The 13,497-nt window shown below is 36.6% G+C and overlaps 1 protein-coding gene across 1 annotated transcript in view; it reads right to left on the reverse strand.

Annotated features, from left to right (window-relative positions):
* The window catches only part of LOC120539268 (RAS guanyl-releasing protein 2), a 215,305-nt gene that overhangs the window by 35,864 nt on the left and 165,944 nt on the right, over nucleotides 1–13,497 (reverse strand). Inside the window, exon 13 of the mRNA XM_039769183.1 lies at nucleotides 11,284–11,425. Within this exon, the coding sequence (XP_039625117.1) occupies nucleotides 11,284–11,425 (142 nt within the window). The remainder of the gene's footprint in view (nucleotides 1–11,283; nucleotides 11,426–13,497) is intronic.

The following is a 13,497-nucleotide window of genomic DNA, read 5'->3' on the forward strand; positions in this document are numbered from 1 at the left end:
ATTCGTCAGGGTACAGTGTCAGACAAAAACTTACTCAAGAACTACACAAGTAAAATCATATTTTTATTTTCAAAGTAAATACGGATTGTATGGGCAGTGCACAGTTTGCCATAAAATACAGTTTTCATACGCTTAATTTGAAGTTACACTCTTATGATAATCTGTTTAATTCCATTTTTGGCTCAAGGGATGCTAAAAAGTTAGTAAGATAGTTGATATGCAGAGGCACATTCTATTATGCATTATTAGTGAAAATACCAGGTATTGCCGAGGAAATGGGGTGAAAAATCTTTAAAATTTCAACATGGCTAAACGCAACCCAGAATGAGTCAAAAACACTCACTCTTAGACAAAAGCTGCAAACCAGTGAAATAATTGTTATGCAAATTAGTTATCAAGAAAATGTTCTATGTACCCGCAGTCTTTCATGAAATCTTGCTCTGGAAGCTACACATTTTTGTGGGCAATGAAGTCGTCCTCCCATCAGAACCAGTTCCTGCTTTAGCACTGGTTTTTGACTTCACCCCTTCCCATTATAACCATTATAAACCAATACAACATATAGCCTATGATTTAAGTCCAAGGCAACCACATTTAAAATTTAATGCATCTTAGTTCTGTCAAGTTTGCATGATTGACGAACAAACACACACAAACAGCTTGCATTTTTTACTTATGCCTATATGATATATAATAGTGCTGAATGTTTATCAATATGCTGATAATTATTTTTGCTAATATGGATTGAATCAGCAAGATGAATGATTCCATACTAATTCCTTTTGATGCATGAGGTAAACTGGTGAGGGACACCGCCATATTTCAAACTTGTTTGTATACGTTGCAATAAACCCACAAATCAAAAGAAATAATGGTAATTTTACATACCCAATGGTATCTTCTTTCAAGTAAGTTATAAATTTCCAAGTTGTCTACTCTTCATTATTAAAATATGTGATTGGTGTATGTATATCTTGAGGCAAGCAGTGCATCACAGCTGAGTTACTCTGCTTTTATTCAATATCCCACTCACGTCAAGCCACATATAGTGAAAGGCTCATTACCATTAGATAGCTAATGTTCAGAGCATTCTACTGATGTAATACTGTGTATGATTGGTCATTTGTAATACAGATTGCAGCTGTGTGTAAACGGAAGCAAATATATTGTGTATGGTTGATGTAATGTTGTCTATGATTGGTCATTTGTACTACAGATCACAGCTGTGTATAAACGGAAACAAATATATTATGTATGGAATAGCTCACCTTTAAGCAATGTTATCCATTGTTACAGAGAAAGCTTGAGTACATTTCTGAGCAAAGTTTTGACTTTATTGAGAATGACATGTTTGATGAAGGACTCAAGGCTATGTTTCATTTGTAAGCACAACTTAATATGACGTTGAAGAATCAGCAGTTCAAGTGTCATGGATTCAAATACCATACCCAGAAGCTGCCTGCTGTACGTTCTCCCTACGTTAGTTTTCTGAGCAGTGCTCTTTAAATTTTAACTTAGACATGTCACACGCATGTGAATAGGGGACAGCTTAAGAGTGATAATTTCCTGCTGCTCCAGGGGCTGGTACTCTGTGCTAATGCATTTTTTTCTTCCACCCTCTGTAGACTGGAAGACTAACAGCTATGCCACCACTCCTACTGTCCATTCACCTGGACCCGCATATTTTTGCCCAAGGACCTAAGACTGGAAGAATCACCATCTTGAGTCAGTTCAATAGACAACCTGTGTCTGAGAAGATATCTCCACAATTATTTAGTGTTCTTTCTTTGTTTTCTAAACTTCAGTTATATGGGGTCACAAGTGTGGTGCCCTGATTCTTTATCATGGTCTGTCTGATTTCTTTTATAGTAGGGCTGTTCGATATAACGATATATATCGGATGACAATATGAAAATGTCTATCGCTGCACATTACGCTATCGTTTGTTTCGTGGTGTCGCAAAATAAACTGTTTACGGCAATATTTTTTTCATTGTTTTGATGGCCACCACGTGGATGCAGACACACTAGCATGGCTGATGAAGACGAGGCAACACCAGGTAGCTCCACACAGAAGGACCTTGTTCCTAAACGAGGAGCTATCTCTGTAGTATGGAGATGGTTTGGATTTGAAGAGTCTGACACGGACCAGAAAACGGTACTGTGCAAATTATGCTGCAAACCGATCGCTACCACAGACTCCAACACGACAAACCTCTTCTACCACCTCCGCAAAAAGCATGTGAGCGAGCATGCAGAGAGTTTACAACTGAGAGGCAGGCCACGTAGGATATTACAGTTGTAAAGGTACTATTTAAACGAGCATGTTAAAAGCTTGGAAGATTAATTGCTACCAAAACAATTTGCTTAAGGCATAATTTTCCCTGCAGCGTTTGCTGTCAGCGTTAATCTTGTTAAAATTACTGTAGCGTCTTCCAGACGTAATGACGATCCGAGAAGGTCACTTGGTTAGTTCCCTCTTTATTAAACACAAACAAAAAAAAATGGTTGCTGTTGGCCACAACCACGCCGAACAGACAGCAATCCAAAAACAAACTCTCTTAGCTAGGGGCGACAAGATCGTCGTCCACTCCTCCTTTTTCACAGCGCTAACCCCCCCCCTCGGCTCCACCCCCCATCCCTCCGAACCTCCTTTACCTTCCACTCTATTACAGTCCATCAGAAATAACAGGGACAACAGAATAAATAACTGAGAGGGATGTAAATCACAGAACACAAACTGCAGAACAGAACTCTACAATAAAGAACAGAACGCTACATTACGTTTACGCCACAACTGCATTAACACGGCAAATCTCCGTTAACGAGTTACCGCGGATCGCCTCGTGCTTGGGGCTGGACGGCATCAACACGTTAGCGCCGTCCAGTCCCACGCACGGGGCGATCAGCTGTAACTCATTAACGGAGATTTGCCACACTACGATGTGCAAATTAACATTTTACTAGAATGTAGCCTAAAAAATATTATATTTAATATTATATATTTAATATATTTTTGTCGTAAGCCTTATTGCTGCTAAAGTTTGAAGTACAATGTTTACATTTGGTTTTGACAGTTAATGTTAGACTTGTATTTATTTTGTTTAAAGGGTTTATTGGCCTTATATAGTTTAGTTGTTAGTGCTTTGATCCTTTTATATTTAATATATGTTGTGAGAGTTATTGCTGCTACAGTTCACATTTTGTTTATGTCAGGCATTTTATATAGCAGTATTTTATATTGGGCCTTTAGTAATTTGTTTTTGAAAAGTGTTTTATATTTGATACATTAACATTTTATGTTTACATTCTAAGTCAAACATTTGCTCAAATGTTCTAAATAAAAGAACAGAAATAATTACAAGTTGAGTACTTCTCATTTTTGATTTTTTTAATTTAAATGAAAAAAAAAGGAGTGGTGATTATATAAACTATTCAGATTTTGGTCATATCGCACAGCCCTATTTTATAGTATACCAGCAATGTTTCTTAGCATAACAATGAGCAGTTGTTATGCTGTACTTGTGCCTCTCCTTCCTAAATGAGTTTTATGATAATTTCTGTAGTTTCAACTGACAGCTCTCTTCTTGGGGCCATGTTTCCTGTCGATCAGTCAGATACAACAGTTCATTAAGGTCTGCAAGAACCCTCTTTTAACTGCAGACTAACTGGCCTATTTACACTTGTGCAGGTATTTGTTTTAGAAATGCAAATTAACAGGTGATTCCATCATTTTTTCCGCATCACTTAGTGATTCCATAATGTTTCCTCTACTTGGTCTGAAAGAAATGTGCCATTAATTGTAAACAATTTAATTATTTAGGTATGTTTTGCCAGAACGTTGAGTTGTTAAATAAAATAGTTTTGTGTCATATCTGTGATTTTTTGCAACAAAGTAAAACAGCTGAATGAACATCCTCCAAGAGTAGTTATTCAATACATTTTGCCATGGATTATATAAAAGTGATTACAAAATCAATAACTAAGTCAAGCTAAAAAGCAATAGGCTAGGCTATATCCACACACTCTTCCAGATTCCGTGTCAGGAGCTAAAAAGTAGAAGGGCTTTAAACTATATGTTTCAAACGAAATCCACAATTATGAAGATAAGAAATGGACACATTTTAAAAACTTGCGTCACCTATGAACTTACAAAGGACAAATATATGATTTCATTAGGCTATCACAAAGTGAAGTTTAATACTGCAATGGTGCTGGACAACTTATATCAGCCAGGGGTGAGTCACCAAAAGAAAGAGCTGACATTACATCATCAATAGCAGGAGCGCCTATAAAAATGGCAACTCTGCACAGTCGCACATGCTTTTTTCTATCTAGTGTGGTCAAAGGCAAATAATCCTTTTAAGGATAGTGAGCCACCTCAAAAAAACGGGTAAAGAGCAGAGAACACATCCATTGTGGTGTTCAGTGCCAATGCTATAATACTGTACATAATAACAAGAGTCTGCTGGACATCTTACCTTGTAAAAAAGCAAATGTCTCTCTCTGAGACACCAAAATGGTGAATGACAAACCATTGCTTCATTGTAAGGGTCTCAATCTGTTTCCTCATCTGGAGAGTTTCTTCTGTAAGAGACAACTTTTCATCAAGCGCTAGTTAACAACTGATGGATCTGGAACAGATGCATAGTCATGGTCCTCAAGGATTTTACCATCCTTCTCTTCACCTGGTGTGTCATCCTTAATTGGTCGCTTTCTCTTCTCACAAACCCCCAGTCTTGACAGTGGAACGGAGATACTGTTTGACTCAAACAACGGAGGAACTGCTCCCTTCTTCAACAGTCACCACCCTGTCTCAGAGCCTAGCTCGCAAAAATTCTCTTTTTTAAAATTTACAAATTCAGGCTGGGGAAGTAATCATGAAACTCTCGCTTCAGAAAGTAACAAGTCATTTAGATTGGGTTTCTGCATCAGAAGGAAATGTATGAAAACTGAGCATCTTTTTGCACTTACTGGAAACTCAACATAAAGGTAGACAACAATTTCAGCTGTATAGCTATCTGTATGCTGAAACTTTATTTTTCGCGGACATTCTCGCTAGTAAACAAAAATCAGAACTTCAGTATGGGCAATGGTAGTGACTAAGCTGTCTGAGATTTCACCAGAAGTACATCAGCACTAATGTGTGCATATAGCCTATTATCTTCCAAGTTTTAAAAGTTACACATGTAATTCTAATTGGAGTTAGATGCTTGGTATCATCTGCAAACTGTTAGTTCCATTTTTGAAAGCCTTATTTTTAACACTATGTTTTACAAGTCTTTTCTCATGTTAAACTAATTTGTAAATAACATAAATGTTCGCTGCAAAAGTAACAAAAAATCACACTAGTGAGTAATGAGAAAAGTACCATAAAAAATAATCTGTCCTTATAAAGCACACTTCTACTTACAACCCCAGTATACCGTACACCAATAAAGTAAAAATAAAACATAAAATTGTATGTACCTAAAACACAAACATACTTATGAAAACTAAAACACTACATAGATCTATATACTATATGTAGTATTTATATTTATTTTTTAATTTTTTGTGTCTCGTACCTGGCTCAGACATGCTTCAGCCCAATGTTACTGAAATAGGTTTTGGCCTCTGATGACTCTGAACTGGATTAAGCAGGATTCAGAATATTACAGATATATTAATTAGGCTCCTAAACAATTCACAGTTAAAAAAAATAAAAGGAATAAAAAAATTCAACACAAGTGTCAAACTTTCTTATGTCTGTTAGTCAACTAAGGTTATATGATGAAAAATGATAATTTTATCAAAATGGCAGTGATAACAAGCAGAAACATTACGTAATTATTTGCGGAGCAGAATGTAATTTTAAATATTTTAGTTGGGAATGGTTGGCCAATTAGCAAGATAAGGGACTAAAAATGTGTCTGTAATATTTTATTTTCATTTACTGCATAAATATAATAATATTAAGCAACAGCTTGCTGTTTTAGGTAACATGTGCTAATACTTGTTACTTGTAACACTTAAGTAAAACACTTAAGTCATAAAATATAATGTTTGCCTACTCTAAAAAAACAGTGCACAATAGCTATACGTGAAGTACTCCAGTTCTGAGTCATCTATCACATTGTACCACTGTTAAGAATGACCAAAATGGATGATCAGAAAAGTGGTTAAGTAACCTAAAAGAAGTGTAGATTTTATTTGTCAGGGTATCCAACGATATAAGTCTCTATAAAATATTTTATTGAATATACACAGCATTTAATTGAAATGTAGAGGGATGAAGTCCTGTTGGGAGTCTTATGGGATCAAATTAATTCTTTATGGAAAAGGAAAAAGTGTGTGAGTGGGGAAAGACTAAAGGAGAGGGGAAGGGGAACATCATTACAATACAGGCAGAAGGAGAATTTAAAAAAAAAGAGTTTCTTCAAACAGGAGCATAACAACTACATTGCCACGTGGTTGATCCTCTAGTCCACGGATGTTGAACTCCAGTCCTGGAGGGCCGCAGTGGATGCAGGTTTTCATTCTAACATTCTTCTTAATTAGTGACCAGATTTTGCTACTAATTAACTTCTTTTGCCTTAATTTTAATTAACTTGACTCAGAACCCCTTTGTTGTTTCTTTTTCCTTAAAGACGCAGTAAGGTTGATCTCTCAGGTCACCAAAACATTTTGGCAGTATTCTTAGAAAAAACTGTAAAAAATTAACAGTTCTGGAAATGTCTGCTGTGGCAGAATGAGAGCAGCAACAAGCCATGGAATTAAATATTGAGTTTAATTAACAGCAAGAACCAGCTTCTCATTAAGAAATTGATTGGAGTGAAATTGTTTGGAGTTTGAAACCCCAATTTAGCTGGTCATCTTTTGGCTTGTTTCATGTCTCATTTATGTTTGGCTGTCATTTAATGAAGAAAATAATCAATTCAGAGTACAGTGATCCCTCGCTATATCACGCTTCGACTTTCACGGCTTCACTCTATCGCGATTTTTTTCTCATACACGCTTACGTCACTACGCATACGCTTTCTGAGAACTTTTATCTAAGCCCTACGATGGCTCCTAAACATGCTGCTTTTTCTAAGCCTTCTGACAATAAAACTAAGCGCCGGAGGAAGATGCTTACTATCCACAAGAAGGTGAAACTCTTGGATATGATTAATGATGGCAATACCCTACAAAAGCCTCCTCGCGCATATGAAAAGACAGCGCCAGCAACTGCCTATCAAGATGTTCTTCAGCCGCGCACCCAGACACCCACTGCCTACTCCTAGTACTTCTTCACTGAAGACAACAACGCACCTGCTGAATATACTGCACCACCTCTGAAGACTCTCCTTCATAGGTTAGTGGTTGTGTACAATTAAATGTACAGTACAATAATCTACTATATAAAAGCGTTCGGGATTGTACTTCCGTCCCGTGAGTGCAAAGCGTAGCGGTATTCCGCTTATCATAGACTTACTACTTGCGGCTTGAGGTACGAAGCAACGCGATGTGAGCAGAGTTCTGGTGCTCTCATTGTTCCCTTGCTTTTGTGCGCGATGCGCTGGAAAAATAGATAAAATTATGTCTCTGGAAATAATTAATGTTGATGGAGTACAAATGCCTCACCGCGTAGTAAATATCAGGGGAGATGGTGCTTGCTTATTCTCATCTATAGCTTATTTAGTGCATGAAACTCTGTCTTTAGCAGTACAGATTCGGGCTGACATTGTGCGACTTTGAACAGGCACTTGAGGAGATAAAAAAAAACTCGGGAGATGTTATGAATAGGCACTTTGATGTTCTCATTCCCTACACTTACATGCCTGATGTACACATGGAGCGCACAAAAATTGAGGATAAAAGTAATATTATATTTGTAACGTCTAATATGTCTTATTTTCTCTTATTTTGTCTAATATATTGGGTAACACGAGTGTAATGGTGACTAAAGGGTGTTATTTCATGTCTAGAGGACTCTAATAATGTTAAAAAACGTATTTAGAAAGTCGTAAACAGGTTTTCTATACTCTAACTGCGAAAATATTCGATTTATAAATAAAGAATCCTACTTCGCGAAAATTCATTTATCACGGTAGAGTCTGGAACGGATTAACTGTGATAAACAAGGGTTCACTGTACTGAATCCTTTAAACAGGGCTATTAAAATGAAGGGAAAAAGAATTTAATTAGCAGTGAAAACTAGTCACTGATTAGGAAAAGAGTTAGAATGAATACCTGCAGCCCCTACGGCCCTCCAGGCACAGATTTTGACATCCTTGCTGTAGTCCACAAGGGGGTACCACCGACCCCCAAAATCAAGACAAAGTAATAGAACACACATTTTAGAATAAAAGATATTTATTCTTTCAAGCATCTCTTCACAATCCTCTCCAGCAATCAGCCACAACAACAAAACAAATTATATAATAATAAACAACTCTTTCTCCTTCCTTCCTCCAACTAAGTGCTCCCTACGGCCTCCTGACTCTGACTCAAATGAAGTGAGGCAGCAGACTCCTTTTAAGTCACATCTGGAAATGCTTCTGCTGTGAAGCTGTGTCTTTGTGGAAGCAATTTAGGTCACAGAAAAAGTAGGGAGATCCTCTCCCCACAGCGCTTTCTATCCCAGGGACCCTGACAAGGCTGCACTTTAGGACTCCAAGTCCAAGCAACCTGATTGGGTTAACATATGAGGACTATTGCCACTTAGTGTATGGGGGATGGAACCACTCCAGATCCTATCCTTTTCTCCATTCACCCTTTATATCATACCAGTTGCATCACTGCACTGGTCTCCTTTTAATCTGGTGGGGATGCCCATTGCCTTTCTACACCATCCATTACCCATAAGGAGAAACAGCAAAAAAGAAATGCAAACAAGACTGAATATATGCACCATCTGATCATAAAGATTTGTAAAATAACCTCTGTTGATGTGCTTACTCATGCTCATATCCACAGAAACACAGTTTAAACTATAACACTTGACTTTGGGAATGCTGGAGGAAAACTAGAGGACCTGGAAGAAAATACATACAGACACACAGAAATGTGCAAACTCCCCATGAACAGCAGGGCACAGGATTTGAACCTAGGACACTGAATCTATGAGGCAGCAGTGCTACTCACTGTGGCACAATGCTCATATAATCTCTAGAATATGAGGAAACAGAATACAGGCATAAAATTTAAGACAAAATGACATAGGGGAAAGACTTAACAAAAATATTTCTATGGTAATTTTTGTAGCAACCACGTTATGACATCAGTTATCATATACTCAGGAACACATGAAGAAATCAGCTTGGAGAATAAAAATAATAATACCGTCTGGCACATTGTAATGTTCATAGTTATAAGTGAATGCGTTGTGAATACTTTCTTTTGTTAGCTCAAAAATAAAAGGCATTTTTGAAATTAAATTACCTTTTGCTTAAACTTGTTGAAGGTTGAAGGTTTAAGTAACAAATGACATTAGAGAACACTTGTTATTTGATTCTAGCATTTTTGGATTACACTTGAAACCTTGAATTGTCATATGAAAAAACTGAGTTCTGTCACAGACATTAAAATTGTATATATTAAGTTGACAGATACAACATGAATAATATAAAATATAACAACTACAAAGAGAACTGCGTTTTACATTCAAAACATGTTGTCTTTGTGGACATTTTTGGTCAGTAATATAAAGCTAATAATATGTAACAAAAACTAAAGGTTAATTGCTGAAAAAACAAATGAGAAAAAGACTGATAAATCTAAAATTAGAAAATGGCAAAAAACTAGAACTAAATAACTAAAAAATAGAATGAACTAAATAAAAACTAATATTAGAATATTATAAAACAAAATTTACCTTAAAACATTGCTTACAATTTCATACCAGTGGGATTCAAGGACAATTAGGTTGTTTACAAGAAGTGACAGACTTTAAAAAGCAGTGAATTTTTTTCCATATCCTGCCTATGGAAAATATTTTATAAATGGTTTCCCCATGTTTTATTCTTATAACAGTTCAGAGCCTGCAGTACATCTAAGATCACCGTCTGTGTTAAGGCACCTCCTTTAATTCCTCATCTGGATTTCATCCAGCCAGTTATGCAGTAATCACACAGCATGTTATGAAATACTACAAAAGGTAAGCAACTATCATAAGATGGTCTCTCACAAATACTTCATCAGTCATTCCAAAGAATAATATTTATAAGAATAAGCATACCTTTGGCTATCTTAAACTATAGACAGCTGAACTTTAACATATTTTAGTTATGTCCACAAGGGCTATGGGGGTAATACTGCTCATGCCGACTGCACCATTATATCATCAATAGCAGACAGGAAGCTACATTGATTTTTGAAGTATTTTTTCATTCATTGATGTGTTTTATGATCACTTTCTGCACTTAGTTACCCCTATCTGTCTCCATCTATTACTTTCTTAAAACATTTACTTTAAATGTAAAAGTCAAATCATGCATAATTATCCAGGTTAGGGCTATGAGGATGAAACCTATCCTTGCACCAGTCCATTGTCCTGGACACCCACATAGTACATACCCATATTTACTGACATATGGTCAAAACAGACCCACCAATTTAAACAATCCAGGATTATGAAGATGTGGATTATGCATTTTTTTTCAAGTAACAAAAAAATTCAATAAGACAAATACAACAGATATGATGTTTTGGTTTTGCACACATAACATAAATCATAGTGCATAAATTATTAAATTATAGTTCTAAAATTACGTTTTGTTAGTCACTCATTTAAAAATATAACAATACCATATACTATACATTAGGAAATTATTTGGTCCAATTGCCTGATCCAAACTTTCGCCATAACACACGCAAAACATGGATTTAAAGAGCGTACTTTTAAAAATTATGAAAATCACTTTTAAAGATTTATATCACAAAGTACACTCACAAAAAGCACGTGGGGCAAAAGTTTGCACTGTTTTGTGGTCACTCTTCATTTTTGTTATGTGTATACTGTTTCTCCACATGTTACAGTATATACTTTATTACGCTACATTTACATTTTTATTTATATTATTCTATAAAAAATAATTTTAAAAGTTATTTTAAAGTTAGTTGCATGCATTTGTCACTTTGTGCTTTGGTCAATGCATATTTTTCTCTATTTTTGTCACTCCTGCATTTGTCATACCGCCATATTACAATACTAGTGAATACAGCTAAGAAAAGTGAAACTGTAATCAACATTTTTCTTACTTCAATTTTAAAGTTACAATGATATATGTTAAATATACATCACACCTACAAAGATACTCACAAAACCAGTGCAGTGCTCACAAAAGGTAGGTTTTAAGTAGGTAGTTTCACAAAATGTATGAATGAAGCCCATTTTGCAGTTTAGTAAGGTGCTTGCTTTCAAGAAGTAGGCTATCATTTCCTCTCGACTGATTCGACCGTCCCTGAAATAAAAAAGAAAAATTGAGATAAATGTGATTCATCATCTTCTTCCCAATTCCACTGCTTTTTTTTTTTTTTTTTTGAAGTGTAGTAGTGACCAACTAAGATTAAATGTATTATGTTGCCATTATCCACTGAGCCAGCTATCAATTACTATATTTGAATAATTTAAGAAAATAGTACATTAGTTAAACAGTGATATATAGGATATTCCTGGGGTGAAACCATACCTGAAAAAATAAAACCCTGAGAAAAACTGCTAAATAACAAGGTTCATAAATCAGTAACTTTTTCTTTTTTTTACTCACATTAGGAAAGAAACAGAGACTACGGAATATTGCATGCACTCTTAGATTAATCATTCTCTAGTTACATGCTTGCTACTTGTATACTAACAAACCTGAAGGCATAACATTTTTCACAAGTTTCCACTGCTTTCCTAATAACATATAATACACAGGCCATTACTAACTTCCAGCTGCATATTCAAGTTACAGTGCATTTTCAACATAGATAAATAAAATAATATTCTACTTTCCATAAAATGTTTCTTAGCACAAAAAAAAGTTTGATACATATTCCACTATTTGATATGATACTACTGTATCCTGAGCATTTGGACATCTACACACCAAAATAATTTTTATGCACAAGCACCTTTTAGGTAACTGGCTGTCCTGAAGCAAAAAATAACACAAACTTGTTTCACTTTACATATAGACATTTTTCAAAAATCAGTGCTCTTCAAGCTGTGTTTCCAGGATCATTTAGAGTCCATGCCTTCAATTCATTTGTTACTGTGTCACACACATGTACGACCAGCAAGACCGGGGTTGGCATTGAGTATTAATGCCTTTTTTCCTCTCTCTACAGAACTCCAGAAGACCATATAAACCAATCACTTTTGCCTGACCCTGACCTTACTGAAGACATCACTACCGGCACCCTCAGATGACCTCACGCCACTTCCTTCCTACAAACACACCCTTTCTCTTCTGCTCTGTTCACTTGTCATCAGTCCCAGTTTTGGAACTCCAGGAGATTACTCTCTATAGTCTACTTTTTCATGCTGCACAGTATATGGGATGGATCCCCAACTCCTTTTGATTTGTTGCGTGCTTTATTATAGTGGATTAGCCAGCAAGATACAGCTCTGAAGATGACAGATGAGCAGAACCTGAACACCGTTCTATTTACCATTGTTGCTGATCTGCAGCGGTTGAAAGTGCAGATGTGTGAGACGCAAACTCAACTCGCAGAGCCTGAGGCGTGGGCTGCTGCTAACGTGGTGGTCCAACAAGACCAATTCTGGGATCCGTCCAAGGTATTGTGAGCTGGAGGGCTGATCGCACCCCAAGAAGATACAGACGCCCCTGGGAAAACCACAACCCCTGAAACACAGACTACCCTTCACATTGCTCCTTACTTTCTCACTTGCGCTATAACGCGTAATACAAATCTCACGCGATACTCCACTAACTTAAAAGCCTTGTGCAGTGCCTGTCAGTTTTGGAATTGATTGTTTGCTTTTATCTCTCTCTCTCTCTGACATTCTCTGCTCCTAGCGAAACTGTCATCGGACTTGTCATGGAGCACGTTTAAGCTTTTGAAAAGAAACAAATGTTTGTTTGCAGTGTTTGAATAAAATTCCTGTTTTCTACAACCATCTGTGTCTCTGTGCAAATCTGTGACCCAAGCGTGACAAGTGGTACCAGGAGTGGTTGCACAGATGGATACCGAAGAAGACTTATTTCAAATGGCTAAAAGTCATGCACTTAAAGACTGGAAACTAAACATGGATGACCCAATCCATGCGCAAATTCAAGATTTGATACATAAAGTGCACTGGTGGTTTGAAGGAGACGTGATGGAAAAAGTTGTCATGAATATACTACTGACCGGGATACCTGCAGTTCTTCGAGATGAATTTCTGCGTCATGATACTAAATCATTAACGATTACGTCCAGACGATTAGAGGGTTCACAGTCCGATTAGAGAAAGAGCGGTGGATTTGGTGCTGCTTCGCAACCTGTACACGAACGTCCAGGACATACTCCTCGCTTCGATCGACAG

The sequence above is a fragment of the Polypterus senegalus genome, chromosome 11 (genome assembly GCF_016835505.1).
Source record: "Polypterus senegalus isolate Bchr_013 chromosome 11, ASM1683550v1, whole genome shotgun sequence".
NCBI classification, from domain to species: domain Eukaryota; kingdom Metazoa; phylum Chordata; class Cladistia; order Polypteriformes; family Polypteridae; genus Polypterus; species Polypterus senegalus.